At 37.2% G+C, this 22,953-nt stretch overlaps 2 protein-coding genes across 7 annotated transcripts in view; one reads left to right on the forward strand and one right to left on the reverse strand.

Moving 5' to 3' along the window:
- uxs1 (UDP-glucuronate decarboxylase 1) overlaps nucleotides 1–12,033 on the forward strand; it is a 93,534-nt gene extending 81,501 nt beyond the window's left edge. For all 6 annotated transcript variants that reach the window (XM_084122235.1, XM_084122232.1, XM_084122234.1 and 3 more), the window contains 4 exons: nucleotides 7,616–7,676; nucleotides 9,500–9,557; nucleotides 9,635–9,738; nucleotides 11,230–12,033. In XM_084122235.1, coding sequence (XP_083978361.1) covers nucleotides 7,616–7,676; nucleotides 9,500–9,557; nucleotides 9,635–9,738; nucleotides 11,230–11,361 — 355 coding nt within the window. In that variant the 3' untranslated portion in view covers nucleotides 11,362–12,033. The remainder of the gene's footprint in view (nucleotides 1–7,615; nucleotides 7,677–9,499; nucleotides 9,558–9,634; nucleotides 9,739–11,229) is intronic.
- A 1,509-nt stretch (nucleotides 12,034–13,542) lies between these two features.
- On the reverse strand, nucleotides 13,543–22,215 carry ecrg4a (ECRG4 augurin precursor a). The gene is made up of 4 exons (XM_084121144.1): nucleotides 21,974–22,215; nucleotides 20,531–20,575; nucleotides 19,545–19,708; nucleotides 13,543–15,791 (listed from the first exon to the last, which is right to left on the reverse strand). The coding sequence occupies exons 1-4, from the start codon at nucleotides 22,137–22,139 to the stop codon at nucleotides 15,642–15,644; spliced, it is 525 nt and encodes a 174-aa protein (XP_083977270.1). The 5' UTR covers nucleotides 22,140–22,215; the 3' UTR covers nucleotides 13,543–15,641.
- Nucleotides 22,216–22,953: the final 738 nt, after the last annotated feature.

Genomic DNA, 22,953 nt, shown 5'->3' on the forward strand with positions numbered 1-22,953 from the left:
ATGTATGAAACACAAAATAAAGATTTCATCAAAGGTTTCATGAGAGGGGGTATATAAGATGATTGGATTGGAGAGGCTGCAGCGCGTTTTGAAAATATTGATCAGCAAGAATGCCTTGCTAGAAGATGCTCTAAGTCTACTGATAATAGGTTATCTTGCATTATCAAATATTCTGTGTTAAGTAAGGAGTTTGCACATATAGTGTGTAAACACTGGCATATTTTAAGTTCAGATCCCACAAGGAGTTTACACATATAGTGCGTAAACACTGGCATATTTTAAGTTCAGATCCCACAATTAGTCACTTTTGTAAAGATCCTCCACGATTTTTACATAAACAAGCTCCTAATATACGGCATATGGTGGTGAGAGCCGACCAAGGGTGTGATTGTCCAAGCAATTCCTTTTCAGTCCCTGATGGTAATTATAGGTAAAAATTATACCTAAATTATATGTATAAATAAATGTCACACCATCCTCATTCTGGGAAACAGCTAAAAATTAAAGGAATAATTTCGTGTAACACCAAAAATGTAATTTATATGATGAAATGCCCATGTGGTTTAGCATACATAGGTAAAACGCAGTGTTGTTTGCAAACACGCATTGCAGAACATGGAAGTAATATACGTTTGAATGACCAAAAGAACCCCATTGCTGTTCATTTCAATGTTTTTAAACACAATTTGTCGACTCTTCACTACTTTGGTATAGAACTAGTAAGAGTACCCAGAAGGGGTGGTGACATTAATAAGATCTTACTACAGAGCGAAGCCTTTTATATACATACAATTAATACTCTTTCTCCAAAAGGTTTGAATATGGAGTTTGATTTGACATGTTTTTGTTTATTTTGAGTTTGATGCTTTATTTGATCGAGCACTTGCCAAAAGTTTTTTGGATGTGTTTCTTTTTTGAATTCATAACACTTTCAAATCATATCACTTATGAATGTATCTTTGTAAAAAGCTTTCATTTTGTGAAGAGCAGCACATTCAAAATCATTCTTTCCAAATTTTCCAGATGTTCTACACATGTAGTTTTGATAATATTTTTATGGTATAAATAGCTACTTATACAGGAAAATATATAGCTGCCTTTATATTTTTAGGAAGGGTCGACTTAGGGGGAATGTATATATTTGGTTTAGGTTGTTTAGGTTTAGGTAACTATGCTCGGATTCATAGGAAAAGGATATCCACTTTTCCTAGTCTGTTGGCATAGTTACTGCGTTTTTCTTTTGTATGGCAGTAAAATAGTCTGGTTGAATATAACATTTTGGAAGAATGGGTAGTGGTCTGGCAGAGCCACATTGTTAGTGTTGTATGACCTTCACCATTTGTGTGCGGAATTGTTAAATGCCTTTTTCATCTGACCATCACATATATTTCATCATTTTTCTACCTCCAGGGAACAGAAAGGAAGAAATGATCTCAAAAGAAATTACGGCAATGTTTGTAGTCGACATTTTGAGCGTAATATAATCAGCCTAGTTTCATCTAGAGGTATTAATTTTCACACAGTGGGGTAAGAGAGCAGAGTCAATGTGGGTTATTTGTAGTCTCACTAATTCAGCAGATCAAACATTTCACTGGATGTGCAAAGTTCACTTAATTAGGATCGTGCAATATAAGACACGGGAATGACCGCAGAATTTCTCCAACTTTCCTCTCTGAATCTTTTTCAGACTCTTCTTTGAGGTCACTGTATTAAATGGCAGACATTGGCTGAGTTGCTAAAAGCTCTACGCAGTTTTTAAACATCTGTTCATATGTAAACTACTGGGGGAATAGTTTTTGGCATTGATGGCACTGGGGAGTTCTTTAAAGTCATGATTCAGGCAAATTCAAACAATAATTCAGAAGGAAATTAAGGGTGAGTTTGTACTGCCTGGTAATGTTGCAAAGCCATTTTACCTCGAGTTTGATATTTAGAGGAACATTTTTCTTTATATAGTTTCTTATAAAGTTGTGTTGTAAAAAAAAAAAAATATATATATATATATATAATTTTTTTTTTTTTCTATTTCATTTTAGCCTGCTGTACATTTTTCAGAGCCGTAGAGCAGCTTAAATCCTAATTTATAATCAAACATCTCTTGTGCCACTGGTTTCAACTGTTGGATACAGGCCAATCCTTTAAACACAAAGTAGCTACCTTTTAAGAGGCATTTACTGGGAAGAAGAAAAAAAAAGTTTTTTACCTCTCTTAACTCTTTTATTTTTTTATTCAAGAATCTTGGAATATTTTAGTTTTTAACTGATGAGGTGAGTTAAGAGAATTTTTTTTTTCAGTCTGAGAAAGAAGTTCCTGTAGTAGTAGATCAATGTTCAGTAGCAGTCCCTTGGCTATGCATCAAACACATCAATGTACTTTAAATGATGTCTATAGTTTTTTAAAGACTTTTTTGTATTTCTAAATCACTGAACTAGTTTACATTCTAGATGAAAGCTTCCAACCAAATAGAAGAACATTTCAACTCAGTTTCATGAGAAAGTGTAACTATTTTACTCAGTTGGGAATAAGCAGATTGTACAAAATCCTATGAATGAGGTCATACAAAGTTTGCTACAAAATATTTAGACTGGGAGAGATTGTGACATGATACAGATCAGAGCAGGATTGCCCAAACCTACTCAGGATTAGCTGTTGTGTTGCATCACACTCAAAACAATGTAGAAGCAGCAGTTTAGCGTATCAAAGACATCCTATATAAGCAGCATATAGTTTCATCTGCTGCCCCTTAAACATGGTGTCCATACAATCTTGGCCAGAAAGATCAATCTTACAGTATCTGTGTATCTACAGTTGTTGTTTTTTTGTTTTGTTTTTTTTAAATCAGTTTTAGGGTGTGTTCACACTTGTAGTTTGCTTCTTTTGGTCCAGACCAAAAAAGAAAATGATACAGTTAGTCCTGGTTCACTTAGTATCCACACTGTCATTTTTAACACCATTCCTAAAGATAAAAAAACAAAACAGCTTTTATGACGTATTTGCGACTGAACCTACCGAACATCCAAAACAATGCTTGGTGCTCCGCTAAATGCTCTTGTTTTATGTGCGTTACATATGATGATATTTTTTCCAGCTAAGAAATCAGAAAGAGCTTTTAAAATGAGTAAATTAGTCAAAACGGATCCAGGAATTCCTTAGTTGCACACAAACGAAGATCTGATGCAAGGAGGTTCCAGCGCCTGTATTGAACTTTAATGGTCAACATAACTTCTGTGACAAAAAGAACCACATTGAGCATTCTGTCCTTTTTATTATCACATCAAGTCCTGTTTTTGGTTCTTTTAGAAAGCTTTGGTTTGTGTTGCGTCCATATTTCACTCGAACTTCACCAGTTCGTTTGGAAAAGTGGGTCTCGGTTTGCTGGTTGGTGCACACCAGGGTTCAGATGGAAGCGTTCACACTTATTCAAACTAACAGAGCAATCGCACTAGAGTTTAATTTAATCAAACCAAACATGCCAAGTGTGTACACTCAAGATGAAGCCTACCTACTTTACAAATAAGGATGTTACAATGCCAAAACTTAAATATTAATATACATTTGTTCTGGAGGAAAAGGCATCAGTCAACCATCACACTAAAGAATGGGAGAGATGATTGGAGGAAAACTCAGTTTGGAACTTGGTTGGAAACGTCACTTCACAGGCTCTGATACCCCTCCCAGGGTCAGAGCCCACACCGTTCAAGGAGATAGCTTTGCAGCCCTTGTCTGATTCATCATAAAGATAAATATGGGAGTGTTATCTCAAATAAGCAGTGTACACTCAGTGAAGAGAAGATGGACCAGTATGATTGATCTCATAGTGTTATTAAAGGGAAAGAGACCAATTCACCATCCGTCTTTCCTACTGTATTGACAGATCAAAGGCAATTCTTGGGGCTAATGTTCAATGCACATCTAAAATGAATAGTTCATCCCAAAGATAAAAACTCTGTCATTATTTACTCCCTGAATGTTATTCTAAACCTGTATTTTTCCATGGAACACAAAAAGACCATTTTTAGAAGGCAGCTGTCTGACTCTGAGATGGTGAACAGGAACATGGTTTGTGTAACATTAGCAACACATTATTAGCTGTTTGATAAAGTCAAGCAAAAGGCTAATCATATTAATTACCGTTATGTGCCCGACATTGTAAAGAGTTATACATACATTGTGCATAGTTTACCTCAGTAAGTTCAGGCAGAGTGAATTTGTGAGCTGGCATGAGTGAGTGGAGGCGGGGCTAATTATATTATAAAGTGAAGATTTTACATTGTATAAAATTTTACATTTGCATTAAATTTGTGCACCTGAAAACTACTGTCAGACCTACCTCGAAAAACCTGAAAAGCACTGTTTATTTTATTTTATTACTGACTGTTTACTTGTCTTTAAAAATGTTTTAAATTTATGTTAGTTAGGCTAGTAGTTTTAGCTGTGGTATTGAAATTGAAATAGATGATTGTGACTTTTCACTGGTATCTTAAATTTTGGTGTCATTATTGCCTGTTTTTGCAAAAACAGTTTTGTGACCGGTAAAAAATATATTTATGGCCAGTAGATTTTCTTAAGGCACGGGCCGTTGTGGCAGGTGTAGCAAAAAGTTAGTTTTAGGCCCTGCGATAAGTGTCAGAAGTGGGTGTTTATTTTGAAAGCACAGAGACTTTTATTTTGACAGCTAATAAAGAACTTCAGTGTCTGAGCACAGATGTTTTCATTCTCTTCAGTCTTCATTAGATTATTGTCTTTGTTTAACAGTTAAATAACAGTTTTAACAGTTTAAAGGTTATGTGAAAAAAGCATTATAACGAAAGGCAAACGATATAATAATTATAATACTGTCTGCTCACAGCAAATCTATATCTTTTAAAGGGTAACTCTTGCCAAAATGCAACCTAGGGTCTTTTTGTTAATCTACCCGAGGCAAACTTTAGTTTAATAGCATAATTAGAATGGAAACGCCACTTTTAAGTTTGACCGTATTTTCGTTTTCGGTCAAATTGCCTTTTGAATGGGAGTGATTGGGGCACTACTATGATAGCATCAAAAATCGCCAAAAGTTCCCATTCTAATTATGCTTTTAAACGAAAGTTTGCCTCTGGTAGATTATCAAAAAGACCCTAGGTTGCATTTTGGCGAGAGTTACCCTTTAAACAAGTCTTTGAATATCAAATAAACATTTGATTTCATGAGCCTTGCTGACTTTGATGAATCCAGCTGTTATATCTTCTAAAGTATGCATTTGTGGCCTGCATAAAATTAGGTGTACTCTGTGTGATGGTTTGTTTGTGTGAATTTGGATGTGGACAGGAGAGCACTGTGCAAGCAAGAAATCCTGGATTTCAAACTATGCTGTGCAAGCCCCTCTTCAGTAATTTTTTTATTTCTTTTTTTAAACCTATTTTATCATTTGCCAACCAGAAAACCTCTCCTCAACAAGCCAAATCCACACAATGTGATTATGAGGTCTAATTCATCCTACATAATAATGGCTTTAGGACTGCCTCACACAATATAAAGGTCTGTGTGGTGGCACCTAGCTCTCTGCTGTAATTTATTGGTTTATAAGTCATTCACTTTCTTAGACTTTTATAATTAGCTAAACAAATGGGCAGCTGCCATTTAGTAAGTCATTGACTAAATGTATTTAGAAGTTTGCATGAATCTGCTACACACATTTGCTCATTTAAGTCACCAGTTCACACATTCATATCAGTGGACAACAGAACCAGAGAGCAGAGCAAAAGAGGCAGATAAAGAAATATTGAAATTATCTCCCTTTTTTGCACTCTCAAGGCCATAATTAAATATGAATGTGCTAGTCAAAAAAGTTCTAGCAAAGTCTTTCCCAGTTCCTGAACAGACCTTGCAATCCTCAGCTATTCATTATTCACAATCTCCATTGCATCCAATATGCCTTAGCATGTAAAATAGAAGAGATAGAAGATCATTTCAATGGACTTGTACTGCTAGGGTTTATTTGGTTTGTCCTTGTAGATGCGTAGATGACAGCTCTTGAGGTGTTGATGAAAGGCAGTTATTAATAGTCTTAGCGACTGAGACTGAATGGACTGGATGTTTGCAGAAAAACCTACATTGAATAGAATTTCTGATGTTGAACCTGAATGTAAGAATGGCTGTGCTGGTGTGTTAGCGAGCTCTCTGCTGCCCCACTGTGTTCATGCGCGCACAGACACACACACACACACACTTAAAGAAAACTGTATCGTTTACTTTCAAGCAAAGCATGAATCATTAACACTGATGTGGTGTGGCAAAACGGGCATTCCACCCATTTGAACATTGTTTTTTATTTAAAGTGGGTCATATATGTAGTCGAAATGTAAAATAAATTTAGAATTTGGTGCCTTCGTGACCGAGGAAAGACAAAAAATAACTTCAGGACGCATTTGTATGAAAGACAACAACTCCCACAATGCACCACATTGCACAGCTCCGCAAGCCACTCCCACTAATCCAGAAAGCGCATATCTGCCTATAAGAGAAATCACTCTTCCGTCTACAAGGCTAGCTACCACCAGAGCTTGAAATTCATTTCACACAAAATGTCTAGTTAGTTGGCGAACTCATTAGTGCATTACTCCTCGTTTTTATTTCTTTCGAAAAGGTGAATTATTGCATGGTACCGGGATGTTCAGTCAGAACATATGCGGTGCGAAACTAGGATAGTTCACAACACAAACGTCCGTGTCCTCGTCTGATTCAGAGATTTCGTCCAGGCGAAATTGTCATCGTTGAAATTCTTTGCCGCAGACGGACTCTATCTCTGTGTTCGTAGTTGCATAGTGAGATCACCGGCGCCACCAGTCCGCCCTAACTCGAGCCAGTCCGGGCTCCTCGTCCGCGGCAGGCAGGTCTTCTGCCTCGGCTGCTCTTCGCTATAATGCGGCTTGTAAAGGTAGCCACAAACACCTGATTCAAGCATCAGACTTCCGAAATCCTCTTCTTCTATATCATATTGAGCACTCTCCTCCGCTATTGTCATAACTTTACATCTGTCTCCACAGCGCCTGTTAGCTTAGCTTCAAACAAGATGGAGGATATTGCTTTCAGTTTCAGAGAGTAAAGTCCCACCCACTGATCTGTAATAGGTCTGTAGCGTGAGCGGGTCCCGCCCCTGGGAAAGATTGGAGAGATGAGGAACTAGTGCTTGTAGTCTCAACAGAAATCTCCCCCTCTTACACTTCCTCCTACAATGACGCAAAATGACGATTTTTGCGTCATTGTAGGAGGAAGTGTAAGAGGTAAATAACGGATTTCTCCCGTCTCAGGGGAAAATGAGAGAGTGTTGCACGACCATTCAATAGTATGACTGGGTTTCTAACAATGCAAAGCTTAATGCAAATGGGTGGAGTGTCCCTTTAAGGAATTAATATATGCATGTCTGAACGCCTTGAAGAGGAAATGACCTATGACTCCTTCATACAGCTGGATTTGCAAATTGCTAAATGTCTCTGTTGAATTAATGAGTTTCAATGGTTTATAATTTTATTCTTTATTTTCGTTTTTCCCGTCACTTCACATTAAGTCTTCACATCTGCATCATTCTTTCACTGCACTGTGTCGTGATGCCGTTGTTTCTTTTTCTTCCCCCCAGTGATCTGGTGAACGGTCTGGTGTCCCTGATGAACAGTAACATCAGTAGTCCAGTTAACCTGGTGAGTTTATAATTCTGCTTAAATTAACAAGCCTTACAGGCCATTCACATATTGAGTTGTTATAATATTGTTGAATGGCTATAATGATCATTTTATTAGTTGGCAAGAGACTTGATGTACTTGATGTACTAAATAAAATACAAAAATGTATAAAAGGTTTATACAGCTGTGGCCAAAAGTTTTGAGAATAACACAAATATAAATTTTCACATAGTCTGCTGCTTCAGTGTTTTTAGATCTTTTTGTCAGATGTTACTGTGGTATACTGAAGTATAATTACAAGCATTTAATAAGTGTCAAAGGCTTTTATTGACAATTACATTAGGTTTATGCAAAGAGTCAGTATTGGTAAAGGTCAGTATTTTAAAGGTCAGTGTTGACCCTTCTTTTCAAGACCTCTGCAATTCGCCCTGGCATGCTGTCGATCAACTTCTAGGCCACATCCTGACTGATGGCAGCCCATTCTTGCATAGTCAGTGCTTGGAGTTTTTTGTTTGTCCACCCACTTCTTGAGGATTGACCACAAGTTTTCAATGGGATTCAGGTCTGGGGAGTTTCCTGGCCATGGACCCAAAATTTCGATGTTTTGTTCTTAGAGCCACTTAGTTATCACTTTTGCCTTATGGCAAGGTTCTCCATCATGCTGGAAAAGGCATTGTTTGTCACCAATCTGTTCTTGGATGGTTGGGAGAAGTTGCTCTCGGGGGATGTTTTTGTACCATTCTTTATTAATGGCTGTGTTCTTGGGCACAATTGTGAGTGAGCCCACTCCCTTGGCTTAGAAGCAACCCCACACATGAATGGTCTCAGGGTGCTTTACTGTTGGGCATGACACAGGACTGATGATAGCGCTCACCTTTTCTTCTCCGGACAAGCTTTTTTCCGGATGCCCCAAACAATCGGAAAGGGGATTCATCAGAGAAAATGACTTTACCCCAGTCCTCAGCCGTCCAATCCCTGTACCTTTTGCAGAATATCAGTCTGTCACTGATGTTTCAGGAAATGTTAAAAATATTTGCATACGTTGTAATATTAACCAAAAACACATCGGATTGTTGGTTATTTGACACTCAGAAAACAACAATTTTAAAAATGCGGTGTCAGGGGCTAAACAAAAAGGGTACCTTGGTTCCAAATGCTGTAACTTTTGATTATTTTATGCTATCACCACAAAATGTGATCCAGAAGCAGCTTACATGTAGGGGAACGTCACCAATAAAAGAATTGTCCTCCTACCTTATTTCCTTCCTAAGCTATTGCATGTCAAATGAGAATATGTAAAATTTCCTTTGAGCACGTGTTTTTTTTTGTGTGTCTTTTATCAGCAGTTTTTCAGCATGTCTCAGAATGTCCAAATGTAATTAAAATGTATATTTTCTAAAAATGTACAAAGTTTTCTATCAATCAACACCTACCTTTTGACTCTCCTTGCTCTAGTTTTGGAGTTATGAGTCTTTACTTTTGTGTATGTCACTCAGAAAAAAACAACTCTAAAAATGCCTTCAGGACTTAAACGGTTAAGCTAGTAAATGACTGTTTGTTCTAAATGGACTGGACAGATATTATAAATCTAAAACGACCAATTTATTGCCTGTCACATCATTCCAGATTTCAGAGCTATTTTAATCCCATTTTACAGAAATATTCTTCCTTTGTGTTACATTGAATTGAACTGATTGCTCTTAACCCTGGGCACATTGTCCAAGGGGTGAATTGCTTGGCCTTCGGTTTTAGTCATTAAATTATGAAGACTGTATTAAGACCTTCTCCCACCTAACACCATTGATCTCTCTTCCTCATGCCCGCTCGCTCCTCTCTTCTAGGGCAATCCAGAGGAACACACCATTTTGGAGTTTGCACAACTTATTAAGGGTCTAGTTGGTAAGTAGAAATTCTATAAAATTGCAAATGGGGTGTTAGAATCTGAATTAACACCCAACCGCTGAATGTCTCCTCAGTGAGCCGCAGTCATATTCAGTTCCTTCCAGAAGCACAGGATGATCCACAGAGGAGACGGCCAGACATCCGTAAGGCCAAAATGCTTCTGGGCTGGGAACCTGTGGTGAGTTATAGACTGATCATAACATCTCACTGTTTTACCCATTCAATACCTATTTGACATCCATCCATTCTTCCATACATACGTCTATACATACATTCATCCATACATATTTATTATTCCATTACATCTATACAGTACATACATACAAACAAACACATACATACATCATTCCATCCATGCATGCATATATACTTCCATCCATCTATACATACAAACATACATGCATGCATTCTTTCATCCATGAATCCATATTCATCTTGTCCTGCTAAAACAACCGTGGTTGACCAAAGTGCTTTACATAAAAAATAAAAATAAAAGATAAACACGCATCAGACACCGCTGAGACACATATACCACATAGAGTTTAACTGTTATGAGCTGCCAACACTAAATGAGCTTTCAGCAAGTTCAACCAAGATGGTGCCGATGTGTGTGGCTGGCCGTCCATCAGGGGTGTTGTTTGTTTGTGCTTGTATTTTGTTATTATTTTGGTTTACTTTTTTAACTCAAGTTGCTCCACTTTTGATTCATGACCGGGATCAGCTATTACATATTCATCCATCCATCATACATATATCCATACAGGCATACAGTATGAAGAAACTTGCCTGCAAAGCTATCTGAAAAACGATGTGCAAGTGTACCGAGGACAAAAGCTGTTTTAAACTCAAACAGTGGTCACACCAAAAATTGATTTGATTTAGTTCATAGAAGTTCATTGATAAATAAAATCTATTTATGACATTAGTTTTGAAAGCATCCTGATTTTACAGCATTTTTACACAAGTGCCTAAAACTTTTCACAGTATTGTAGCTTTGCAGGAAGGTTTCTTCAAGCGACTTGGAGATGTGTCGCATTTCTTCTGGATTTAGTCTGTCTCAGTTTTTTCTGTTTCTGACTCGATGATGGTGAGATCAGATCACACCGGCTGTTGTCAGACTCCTTGTGCATACAAAAATCTCACTGGATTATTACAATTAATGGCAAAAAGGAATGTTTGGAAATGTAAAACTGATATTTCCTACTGACACACTACAGCTAAACTAACGTCCATAAGACATACAGTACTGTATGTATGTTAACTCTTTCCCCAACGTTGACGAGTTTTTTTTCCGGCAATCCTTGTTTTCAGTCTTATACAGTAGGGGGTCCTGTTCTTCTGCAATAGTACAGCATCTCCAGATCCAAAACAAGCAAAGAAATATATCTGCAATTGAATCGGCATAACCCTTGCAGTGCATTATGGGTATTCTCTAGCTGTTGTAGTGCATTTTGGGATTGAATGCGTGCACTCGATTATGTCCACTATGGTTTCAGAGACCACTATAAATGACTTTGCCCTCAAAATTTAAGGATTTCTGACACAGCCATAGTATGTACATATGTATGTAATGTATGTAGTTCTTACAACAGTCTCAGTTGTGGTTGATCCAATCATATTTCAGAGTTGAAACAGCCTGTTTATTAAAATGTAATTTGTGTGTTTGCAGGTGCCACTGGAGGAAGGCTTGAACAAAACCATCCAGTACTTCAGCAGAGAGCTGGAGCATCAAGCCAATAATCAGTACATACCCAAACCCAAAGCTGCACGGATGAAAAAAGGAAGACCCAGACACAACTGATCAATTGTGTTTATCTCAGGAATGCTGGGATACTGGAGGACCTTAGACATCCAGCAGCCATTTTACAGTGTGGGTTTCCCACCTCCCACTTACTGATACATCTTTTTGAAGAAGAAAAAAAGGAATTTTTCTCATGATTTTTGCGCAAATGTTTTGAAAAGCGGCTCAGGCAAAGAGCTGTCTCTAAAGAGTTTGTTTTTCAGTCAAATGTGCCTCAAAGATATCCAATTTACAAACTTTGCCTTGCACTTTGGTTTGTCAGTCGTCTGTCTGTTATTTAAAGCAAGCTTAGATCATCTTGTGCATTTTTGTTGTGTTTACATTCTGTGCCGGTTTAATTGATGTGATCTACTTTTTTTTTTTCTTTTTTTTATCATTGTCAAAGCTAGCAGTGTGTTTGTTTTGTTTTTTTGAATGGACGCCTGCAGGATATTATGGAAATTAGCGATTGCGTATTATTTAAAGATCTTGAATGTCTGGTCTGGAGCAGGAAACCTCATCCGGCTCTGTCCTGAAATTTGAGCACACGGATTAAAGAAAAGCTTTTGAAAATGTTCTTTGAAATGATTTTGAGTAAAATCTGATGTTACCTTTGTGAAACTTCATACAGAACTTTGAATCTATAATTGATTTCAGGTGAAAAGAATATTTTAATAAAATATTTACTGTGAATTTCACTGTATTCCCCTTTTTTATCTCACTTTCTCTGTCCTGCTCAGTTGCTGATCATTTCCCATTTTTATTGCTTTTCACTGCTGCATTTCCATTCATAATCCCTTTCTCTCTTTTTTTCCCCTCTTCCCTTTACCACTGTTTGGATGCATAAAAAAAAATGAAGGTCTGTATATTTAATGTTTTTGACAGAAGCCACTTTTGGCTCACCAAGGCTGCATTTTTGTATGATCAAAAATACAATAACATTAATTTTGCTAAATATAATTCACTTTTTAAAAAGCTGAATTTTCAGCATCGTTACTCCAGTCTTCAGTGTCACATGATCCTTCAGAAATCATTCTAAGGTGATGATTTGCTGCTCAAGAAACATTTCTGATTGTTATCAATGCTAAAAAAATTATAAAAAACAGTTGCTGTGCTGCTTAATATTTTTTGAGGAAGCCGTGATCGAAAGTTCAAAAGAACAGCATTTATTTGAAATAAATCTTCTGTAACACGATACTGTCACTTTTGATCAATTTGATGCATCCTTGCTGAATAGTATTAAAGGAGCTGTATGTAAGAAATGTATTTCAATTAATCATAAAATGGCCCTGATATGTCACTAGACATTAAGAAATCATGTTCATTTCAAATACTTATATCACTGACAACAATTATCCCCCTGCAAGAACAATTACAGTGCTTTACAACTATAGAACAAAAAGAGTTAAATAAACTTATCACTTCATCTAAAACAACAACATGTTTATTAGATCCTATACCAACTAAACTACTGAAGGAAGTGTTACCTGTAGTGGAAGAGCCTCTTCTCAATATTATTAACTCATCTTTATCTTTAGGTCATGTTCCAAGAACATTTAAACTGGCAGTTATAAAACCTCTCATTAAGAAACCACAATTAGATCATAATAATCTAGCAAATTATAGACCCATTTCAAATCTTCCATTTATGTCTAAAATACTAGAAAAAGTTGTGTCCGCTCAACTGGGCTCTTTCTTGCAAGAAAATGATATCTATGCAAAGTTTCAGTCAGGATTCAGGCCGCATCATAGCACTGAAACTGTGCTCGTTAAAATCACAAATGATTTACTTTTAGCTTCTGACCAAGGCTGTATCTCAATACTAGTTTTACTTGATCTTAGTGCTGCGTTCGATACTATAGATCACAAAATACTCTTAGATCGACTACAAAATTATACTGGTGTTCAAGGACAAGCATTAAGCTGGTTTAGATCATACTTATCTGACCGCTACCATTTTGTCTATTTGAATGGAGAAAAATCAATCATAACTTCAGTAAACTATGGAGTGCCGCAGGGATCTGTGTTAGGCCCTCTATTATTCTCAATATATATGATGCCACTTGGAAATATTATAAGGAAACATGGAATTAGTTTCCATTGTTATGCTGATGACACTCAAATATATATTTCATCACGGCCGGATGAAAACGCTAAATTATCCAAATTGACAGAGTGTGTTAAAGATATAAAAGATTGGATGACGCGTAATTTTCTTTTATTAAATCCAGACAAGACAGAGGTAATACTTATCGGTTCAAAAAACCACCCACAGAACCTCTCACAATACAACTTTGACATCGTAGGATGTCCTGTTACTTTATCCTCTACAGTAAAAGACCTGGGTGTTATACTCGATTGTAACCTGTCTTTTGAAAATCATATTTCATATGTTACAAAAACAGCCTTTTTCCACCTTAGAAACATTGCTAAGCTACATAACATGCTATCAGTTTCTGATGCAGAAAAGTTAGTTCATGCATTCATGACCTCGAGACTAGATTACTGTAATGCTTTATTAGCCGGTTGTCCTGCATCCTCAATAAACAAGCTACAGTTAGTCCAAAATGCAGCCGCTAGAGTTCTTACTAGATCAAGAAAATATGATCATATAACACCGATTTTATCATCACTGCATTGGTTACCTATAAAGTTCTGTATTAATTACAAGGTATTGCTACTGACTTATAAAGCCCTAAACGGCTTAGCTCCAGTCTATTTAACCGATCTTCTATCGCCCTATAATCCATCGCGCTCTTTAACATCAATAAATTTGAGGCTTTTGGTCATACCTAGGATATCCAGATCCACCAAAGGAGGGAGAGCATTTTCACATTTGGCTCCGAAACTCTGGAATAGTCTTCCTGATACTGTTCGTTGCTCGGACTCGCTCTCCCAGTTTAAAACTAGATTAAAGACGCATCTTTTCGGCCAGGCATTCATATAATATTTTTAATCTTACAGTTCAAACTACAATCCGGCCTCTAGTTCATAAATGCCAGAGGAGAACTGGCCCCCGACTGAGCCTGGGTTCTCCCAAGGTTTTTTTTTTCTCCATTAGGTCACCTGATGGAGTTCTAGGACACCATTAGGTCACTTGATGGAGTTTTTTCGGTTCCTTGCCACTGTTGCCTTTGGCTTGCTCAGTTGGGGATATTTTGGGGATATTTAATTTTATTTTATCAATCAATAAATTCCACTAGAAACAAACCTTGTTGTATTATTTTATTTTAATTTAATACTGTGAAGCTGCTTTGATACAATCTGTATTGTGAAAAGCACTATACAAATATACTTGATTTGATTTTGATTTGAACAGTAGTCTGGCCAGGATATTGTCATTTAAAAATGATGTTGATGTTGTCATGTTGTGTTTTGGCCTGATGCCCCACCCTCCACCTATCTACCAATCACGAAGTCAGTAGTGTTTCGGCATCCGGGTTGCCAGCTCAGCTCTAGTTACCACAGCTGCAGCTACAAACGTTCCTGCTGGATCCTGCTGCCTATCTGGCAACCTCGAGTCAGGGGGGAGGGGGAGGGGATACACCGCTCTACAGTAATTTGAAAGTGATTGCAGTACCAGTTTTTGGCCACAATCTTACATACGGCTCCTTTAAGTTCTTTAAAAAAGAAAAAGAAAAACAGTTATGTAACATTAGGTTTTGTGGTCTTTATTGTAACACTGCTTCCAGACTTTTAAAACTACACCAGATAGAAGAAAGGATAGTTCTACTATAGAAAGGATAGTTCACTAAAAAAATGTGTCAAGTTGTTTCAAACACGTAAGACTTTTGTAACAAATGAATGTTTTAATGAAAGCTTTCTATTGCTCCATTGAGTCTATACAACTACAAGGATGGTTCACCCAAAAATGATTCCATCATCATTTCCTCACTCTCATGTTCCCAACCCATAAGACCCATAAGATATTTTCATTATTATGAAAGCGAATGAAGACTGGGGTTATCAAGCTCTAAAATCCTACAGTGGAGGACAAGATTATCGGTAATGAACTACATTTCAGTCTTTTGTTTTCACAAATGTGTCATATGGCCTACTTTGATAGTTTTTCTGGGATTCGTTGACATTTTGGAGTAAAAGTACTAATGGAATTTTCATTTATGTGTGAACTATTCCTTGAAAATGGGCGTTATTTTGATGTTCTATCTGTTATTACAATTTACAAAAGGAGTACAAGCTACAAAAGAAGCAAGCTGACATCACTGTGCGGTAAATCAGCGGTTATGTCTTAGAACTGTATTCTTGGCAGCAGTGACGTGGTTCTGGGAGGACATGGTGTTTTAGTAGTAGTCATAGTTGACATTTGCTCCATGCCTGTACGACCCAGCGCTCCGAGGCCCTATAGGAGAGTTTTCGTCATAGTGATGCTGGCGACCTTGGTCACTGGATTGGTGGTGGTCCATCCAATAGGCGAGATCAGTTTCAAGTCTCTGAAGGAAATGAGGGGAAAAAAAGGTTCAATCAATGAGATAAATCAAAGTTTGAAATAAGATGTCACAACTAAATAATGGCATTCTGTACCATCTGACTTTCTGTACTACACACTGTATAATTAATTGTTTAATCAATGTACTTTTTAAGATGTGCCCAAAACATTTTTAAAATCTGTGGGTGAACGTGATTTTACCAAGTATTAAAGTTGTTTTACTAAGTTGTTCCTGGAACAACATTCTAATCAACCAATCAGATTTGAGGGGCAAGTTTACGGTTTATGCACACACATTTAGGCTCACAACCAGGGTTAGGTGCTTCTACATCAGTGTTATTCAACTATCATTTCCCTCTGGTTATAGGGATGAGTTAGGACTGATTTTTGGACAGGAATGTTGTTCCAGGATCAACAAAATATGTTGACCCAGGAATGTGTCTTACTTGACAAAATCACAATGACCATATCTGTGAGCCTAATTATGCCCTTGTGAATGATAAGGGTCAAGGACAATAAGCATATGTATGAAATTTGTTTTTCGCATAACAATAGCTGTTTTCCGCACATAACGGCGGACAAAAAAATATATGTATATTGTGGCCACAAATTAATTTGTTTCCACGACTTACTAATATGTCAGCATGTTTTACTAATTTGTTCCCTCATTTTAACTAAATCATGCACATGATATAGCCTACAGTTGTAATTGAAATTATTCAACACCCATTACAAATCAGGTTTATTGGCAAAAAATTCAGCTTTCAGCTGTTTGCAATGAAAAAAAATCTAACTAAAGTAATTGCAATAGCTCAACACAACAAATGTTTCCAGTGGTTTCCCCAAATTCATCTGAAAATGCAACTTCCACAGTCTCAAAATTATTCAAACCCCTGAACAGAATCCCTCACAACAGCAAAAATCTGCAAGACAGGTGTTGTCTCAAGCAGCCCTGACACAGCTAGTCAAGGGCTTCATTAGTTTTACCAGGTGTGCTTGATCTAGAACACATGAAATATATGATCTGGCTAAGTTTGTTGAGAGACATATTTCTAACATGCAGTCAAATGTGATAAATTCAAAAGAATGGTCCAAAAAGTTAATAGAATATATCATCACCCTTTACAAACAAGGAACAGGATACAAAAAGATAGTGAAGGCACTAAATGTTCCTAGAGACACAGTTGGAAGCATAGTTTGCAAGTTCAAAGTTAAAGGAACAGTGGTTACACTACCTGGACGGGGCAGAAAAAGGAAGCTATCAACGATTGCAACCAGATTTCTGAGAAGGCAGGTTCAGAAAAACCCTCGAGTGACTGCAAAATACCTGCAACAAGACTTGGTGGCGACAGGTACTGTCAGGTACAAGCTTGCACAGTAAGGCTCTTCCTAAACGTATACTGTTTCCATGCCAGAACTCCAAGACTAGACCACTACTGACCCAAGAGCACAAGAAAAGTGCTCAAAATCATATAAATAAGCCACATACATTTTGGGATTCTGTTCTGTGGAGCGATGAAACAAAACATTTAGGCCCTATGGATCAGAGGTATGTCTGGAGGAAGATGAAGCATATGCTGAAAAGAACACTCTGCCTATAGTTCAGCATGGTGAGGCTCAGTGATGCTCTGCTTTGTATCCTCTGGCACTGGAAACCTGCAGTGTGTGGAGTACAAGATGGATTAATTGAAGTATCAGGAAATCTTAGGTGGAAACGTCATGCCGTCAATGAGGAAGCTGAAGCTTGGACCTTCCATCAGGATAATGATCCCAAGCAAACCTCAAATTCCACCAAGGCTTGGTTGCAGAATAAGTCCTGGAAGATTCTACAGTGGCCATCACAGTCACCTGACTTGAACCCTGTAGAAAATCTCTGATGGGATTTGAAGAAGGTGGTTGCAGCACGCAAACCCAAGAATATTACTGAACTAAAGGCCATTGCTCATTAGGAATGGGATAAGATTCCTAAGAAACGCTGCCAGAAGCTGGTGTCTGGTCATACATCTCATTGCAGCAGGTCATAACAGCAAAAGGGTGTTCTACCTAAAGTACTAAAGATGCTTACCATGAAGGGGTTGAATAATTTTGAGACTGCCAAAGTCATTAAAAGTTGCATTTTCAGTTGGATTTGGGGAATCCACTCAAAACATTTATTGTGTTGAGCTATATCAATTACTTTTGTTTGATTTGTTCATTGCAAACAGCTGAAAGTCTGTAAATTTTGCCAATAAACCTGATTTGCAATGGGGGTTGAATAGTTTTGATTACAACTGTAATAATTTGTTCCCTCCTTACATCGTGGCCACGTTGTTCCCTTGTTTTAGTTAAATCAATTTATTAAAACGATGGAACGAATTTGTGGCCACAATTTATTAAAACAAGGGAACGAATTCCTAACTAGTGGCCATAATCTAAAATTTCTCCATTATGTCATGTGTGGGGCTCAGTTGAAAACTGCATCCCAGCTAACAAAAATATGTTCTAAGAACATTTTTCTAACGTTCCCATTAAGTTATGAAAATGTTATTTCTGAATGTTCTCTGAATGGCCAAAACATAAAAAAAAAAAATAAAAAAAAATGTCTTTCTTTTTTTTCTATTTTTTCTTTTCTTGGTAATGTGAATGTAAAGGGAACATTCCATTCTTCAAACATTATGGAAACGTTCATTTTGAATGTTCTGAAACAAACTAGTAACATTTAAAAAATTGTGCTTACAAAAGTGCTTTGAGAACATTATTAAGAACCAGATAACTTTGAATGAAATTAATGAACAAACGTTCTTCCAGTAGTGTTAATACCTTTAAGACAACAGTGAATGTTTCTAGTTTTCTGGGTTCAATCCCTCAAGGACAGAAAAACTGAGGAAAAAGCCTAATTTTGGTGAAGACCTTTATATTTGAACTGCATTAAGGTAGAGCATTAAGAGAGTTCAAAATTGATATCACATGCACACAGACACACACACACAGAAATGAGCTTTTGGAATTATGTATTATGAATTATTATGTAGATATATTTTTATAAAAAGTTGGACCTTAAGTTGGCTGTAGCCTTTTTGTAATCCCATATGGGATTTGATTCAACTAAATCAAACTGACCTGAGGAATTCTTGATTTTGATTGGTCAATTTCAACATTCAGCAGTCAAATGTTATTTATGTGTCCAAGATCTTATGCAACCCTCTATACCTGACTGACCGATGTCTCCTACATATAGATATGCTTATGTTGTGAGAGTCCACAGTTACAAGATAATTGCCACACAAATCAATATTTCATGCCCATTATTTATTTATTTATTTATTTATTTATTTATTTATGTACTGGGCACCTTGATTCACTTTGTTGAGGTGTATTTGATTGGAAAGTGCAGCAGGAAAGTGGATCTCGAGGGCCAGAGTTGGCAATTTTATTTTTTATTTTTTATTTTTTTGTGCAACCAACATCAATCCCTTCAGATGCAGGCTGGAGAAACAAAGCCTGACTTGAAACATGAGGGTGATAAAGAAGCAAAATATACAGATACAGTATTTTATGAAGTATCGTCATGAAGTAGAAGTTCTTAAACACCTCTGGACAGAGATTACTTATGTGTTTGCTTTAACTTCGTCTTAAATTGTGCCATAATTTTGTCTTACATTAATGTTAGTGAGAAGTAAAGAATGACATAAAGGTGTAGCTATACCTGAAGCTATTTTGAGACCTTTTATATATCAAACTGGTTTATGGTATATTAAAAGCTGACACAAGTACTCACTGCTTCATCAAAGCCCATGTACATGAACTGCTGGATCCACTGCTGAACATCAGGCCGGCTGCGGTCCCATAGGTTTCTTCTGGGCCTTTTAAGGGAGGCTAGGAACTGTTTGGCCTTGGAGGGAGTCACAGCCACAGCTGCAGCTGGCTTTACATCAGTGTCCACTAGTGGGAGACAAAGCAACGGGACAGGAGGACACAAATATGGTTAAAAAAGCACACCCACAGGGGGGATAGAGTGGTGCAGGTATGACATCACTTTGTAGGCTGAAACGCGGAAGCGAGTTAGCATTTTAGCACTTCCGGTTCCATCATCCCGAAGTCAATGGGTTTTTTGAATGGGGTTTTGGTTAAGTGGCTGAAATAAGGTCTGTGGTGAACACAAGCTCAAGACACTTTCACGTTTTATTCTACGACACATCAATATTACCCCACTCATGATTTTTTTAAGCTGTTACGTGTCTTGAAAAAGGCAGTTGCTAACAAGTGGCTAAATGGGACTAGAGGCTGTCGAAGAGATTTAACGTCATCACTCCGAACAGGCAAACTCAGTCCGCTTTTACAGGCTCATTTGTCTTATAATTGTGCTCTTATAAATTATTCTAACTCAGACTTTCTGGGAAAATGTTTTTAGATAAAAACTGAAAGAGTTGTCGAAAGCTTAGTGATGATGACGTTGAATTCGTGGGACCGTGGTGTAGTTCGCTTATAGCCTACCTTTAGCTTTTTACTTCTGGCGACTGCATTTAGACTTCAGAATTCATAAAAGTTGTGTTCATCTGTGATAATTATCTTGATGGACAAAACTTTCAAGTATCATAAACTTTTGTTGATCACAGAGCTTGTTTTATAGCGATAATCCAAAAGCCTGTGGGAAAATCCTATTGGGTTTTTGTCGAGGGAACCAGCAAATCCTACAAAGTGACGTCATTTTGTTCAGTTTGTTGCTGACAAAATAAAACATGCAATTAAAAAAAAAAAAGTCACCTCTTTTCATCAAGAGTTTTTCCAGGGTGTTCTCACTAGCAACATCTAGAAAATATTACAAACTGAATTAGAAGGATTATACTTTAAGTGCGTGCTTTTGTGTGTGTGTGTGTATGTGTGTTCATGTTTTTCTATCCCGGTGGGGACTTCAACCTGAATGCACACAGACTCATGGGGACTCGTGTCACAGTCGGGACCTAAATAGAGGTTTCTCCATTAAGTCTATGGAGAGTCCCCACAAAGATAGTAAACCAGACATATGTGTGTGTGTGTGTGTGTGTGTGTGTGTGTGTGTGTGTGTGTGTGTGTGTGTGTGTGTACATAATATTATTTTAAAAAATACACTGTAAAAATGTTATATTGACAAAAAATGCTACAGTACAAACATCTTTAATTGGTTACCTGTAAAATTTAACATATTTTTACTGTAAAATACTGTCTAATTTCACATCACATGTGATTATAATTTTTTATATAAATAATTTAGTTTCTTCTCATTTTTATCGGTGATGAACATTTTTCTGTAAGATTTCCTGTTATTTATTTCATGTTTATTGCACTATTTTAGTGTTGTGTGTTATCCTGATGGTGTGTGTGTGTGTATGATGATCCTGTGCATTTATAAATAAATAAAAATATCGGCCATGTTTTACGAATAGGCCATTATTATGAACATAATATTACTTAATTATATATATTTAAACAAATGACCATCCCGTAAAACCTCAAACATTGTCATTGTGCAGCTTGCTGTAATAATCAAGCCTACAAAACATCTCATTTAAACTCTCAGTACAGTACAAAGAGACAAATAGCATCACAAATGAACATCCTTCAAAAAAAAAGTGAATAACATTCAACTACGTTTAGTATTTTCAAGCCTTCATTCAAGGACTGAACAGATTCTCATGCATTCCAACTCTCTGTGGAAAGTGTGACTCAATCAGACACTATAGATAGGGGGAGGGAGGGAGATCATAAACTATAACAAGCGTATGCAAAGATGAAAAACAAGTTGTCCTAATAACCTGCAAGTAGACGTCAAATTCAGGAGCTTCTGACACTTTTAGTGCGACAAACGACTGCAGAGATTTCATAACTGTCAGTTCAAAAACTCCTGCAAGCTCCAAGAATCTCTCCAGCTGTTTATTCGCTCTAGTGTTCCTTTCACACATTGCTCTAGTGTTCCTTTCATGCTGTGAAGTGAAAAAATTATACTCATTCACCCTGAAAAAATGACAAAGAAAAAAAAATTCTGCCCCATTACATTTACTAAACTTTCCCACCTTTTCCATTTCAATTCCAAGTGAAATCACCCACGTTCATACTTCAGACATAACCAGAGAGCAAGCACATTTTAGCAGACACTTAAACGAAAACGAAAAAAAAAAAAGTGGTGCAAAGTGCAAGAACGAACAAGAAAAAAAGAGAGGAAAAAACGACCTGAGAGAGCCAGCACAGTCAGTAGGGCCACAAAGGTGAGCAGGCGCAGGTAAAACTTCTCAGAAACCATGACTTCTTGCTTTCTTCTCCGTCGATTTGCACAACGGTCTGCAAGCAAACGTGGAGAGAGGAGGAGAGAGAGCCCGAGGGAAGCCCACGCAAACATTCTCAACTGAAACCACAGCTGGCAAATTACTGTAAGTCGGCTAACAGAAAGACCCTGTCTCCTTGTACATTTAAGTGAATGCACATGTGCAGCGCGAGTGGTTTTCCACATTCAATGGAGTTGCAGCCATTGATTCTATAGTAGTCAACATTTGAAGTGGATCAAAACCTTTCATCAAAGTTATACATACAATACCCGTTCTTGTCTTAGGACAACTCTGATTAACTTTTTTTAAGTTTGACTTCTTTAAGCCTTCTCATCTTGAATCATTTTGAGTTTAGGTAACTGTTGCCAAAAGCTTTAAATGACCAAACCCTCACGGTTCACTGGCTTTTAGGATTTGAAAAAATGGTGTAGGATCTACTTTGAATGATTAGTTTAAACAATTTTCACTCAGAAATTGCTTGTAACTTTCACAAAGAAACAGCAAGTAACACACTGAATCCAATAATCTTTGCTTTATCCACAACTTACTTCAACTTTGTGCAAAATGAATCAAAATTTGAATCATGCACAGATCAAAAATGAGTTTTGCATCAGTTCATTCAGACTGTGATCTGTATTAATCAGATGCATGTGGTTTGGAGTTGTTTGGACTGAACAGAGTTGTAGGAATTGTTTGTTTCAGATTGTGGAGGTGAAGTTGGCCCCTTTCGTCAAGCCGACCCCCTATGGGCCTGGAAACAGGCAATGGCAATTTGTAGTCAGAAGGCTAAGTCTACAAACCCAGAGGGTGAAGGAGGAGAAGTACAAGCTCACACTAATTTGCTGGTTGTTAGCTGTGACCGAGGAAATCCGAGACACCTTGTTAGAG

This window comes from Abramis brama (assembly GCF_963993115.1).
Source record: "Abramis brama genome assembly, chromosome: 8".
Classification (NCBI taxonomy): Eukaryota; Metazoa; Chordata; class Actinopteri; order Cypriniformes; family Leuciscidae; genus Abramis; species Abramis brama.